The sequence below is a fragment of the Rhinopithecus bieti genome, unplaced genomic scaffold (assembly GCF_001698545.2).
Source record: "Rhinopithecus bieti isolate Rb0 unplaced genomic scaffold, ASM169854v2 repeat_35934, whole genome shotgun sequence".
Lineage (NCBI taxonomy): Eukaryota > Metazoa > Chordata > Mammalia > Primates > Cercopithecidae > Rhinopithecus > Rhinopithecus bieti.
In genome coordinates, this window is record NW_016881262.1 from 1 (window position 1) to 446 (window position 446).

Genomic DNA, 446 nt, shown 5'->3' on the forward strand with positions numbered 1-446 from the left:
CCTCTCCCTGTTTTCTTAACAGATACAGGAGACACCAAACAGGGACTTAGCCCCTGAACCGAGTTTGAAAAAGATGAAAACATCAGAATATTCAACAGTATTAGTGTTTTCCTACAGGAAGTTTATGAAAATAAATTCAAATCAACTGGAGAATGACCAGTCCCGAGAGAACTCCATCAATCCAGTCCAAGAGGAGGAGGACGAAGGCCTAGACTCAGGTGAAGGATCTTCACAGGAGGATGAAGACCTAGACTCATCTGAAGGATCTTCACAGGAGGATGAAGACCTAGACTTACCTGAAGGATTTTCACAAGAGTATGAAGACCTAGGCTTATATGAAGGATATTCACAGGAGGATGAAGACCTAGATTCAGCTGAAGGATATTCAATGGAGGACGAAGACGCAGACTTATCTGAAGGATCTTCACAGGAGGGTGAGGAGGACT

At 43.5% G+C, this 446-nt stretch overlaps 1 protein-coding gene across 1 annotated transcript; it reads left to right on the forward strand.

Annotated features, from left to right (window-relative positions):
- Window positions 1-19: 19 nt before the first annotated feature.
- Window positions 20-442, forward strand: SPANXN2 (SPANX family member N2; the record flags this gene model as incomplete). The annotated part of the gene is made up of 1 exon (XM_017866614.1): window positions 20-442. A coding segment is annotated over one exon (423 nt), but the record flags the coding sequence as incomplete, so codon positions are not given.
- Window positions 443-446: the final 4 nt, after the last annotated feature.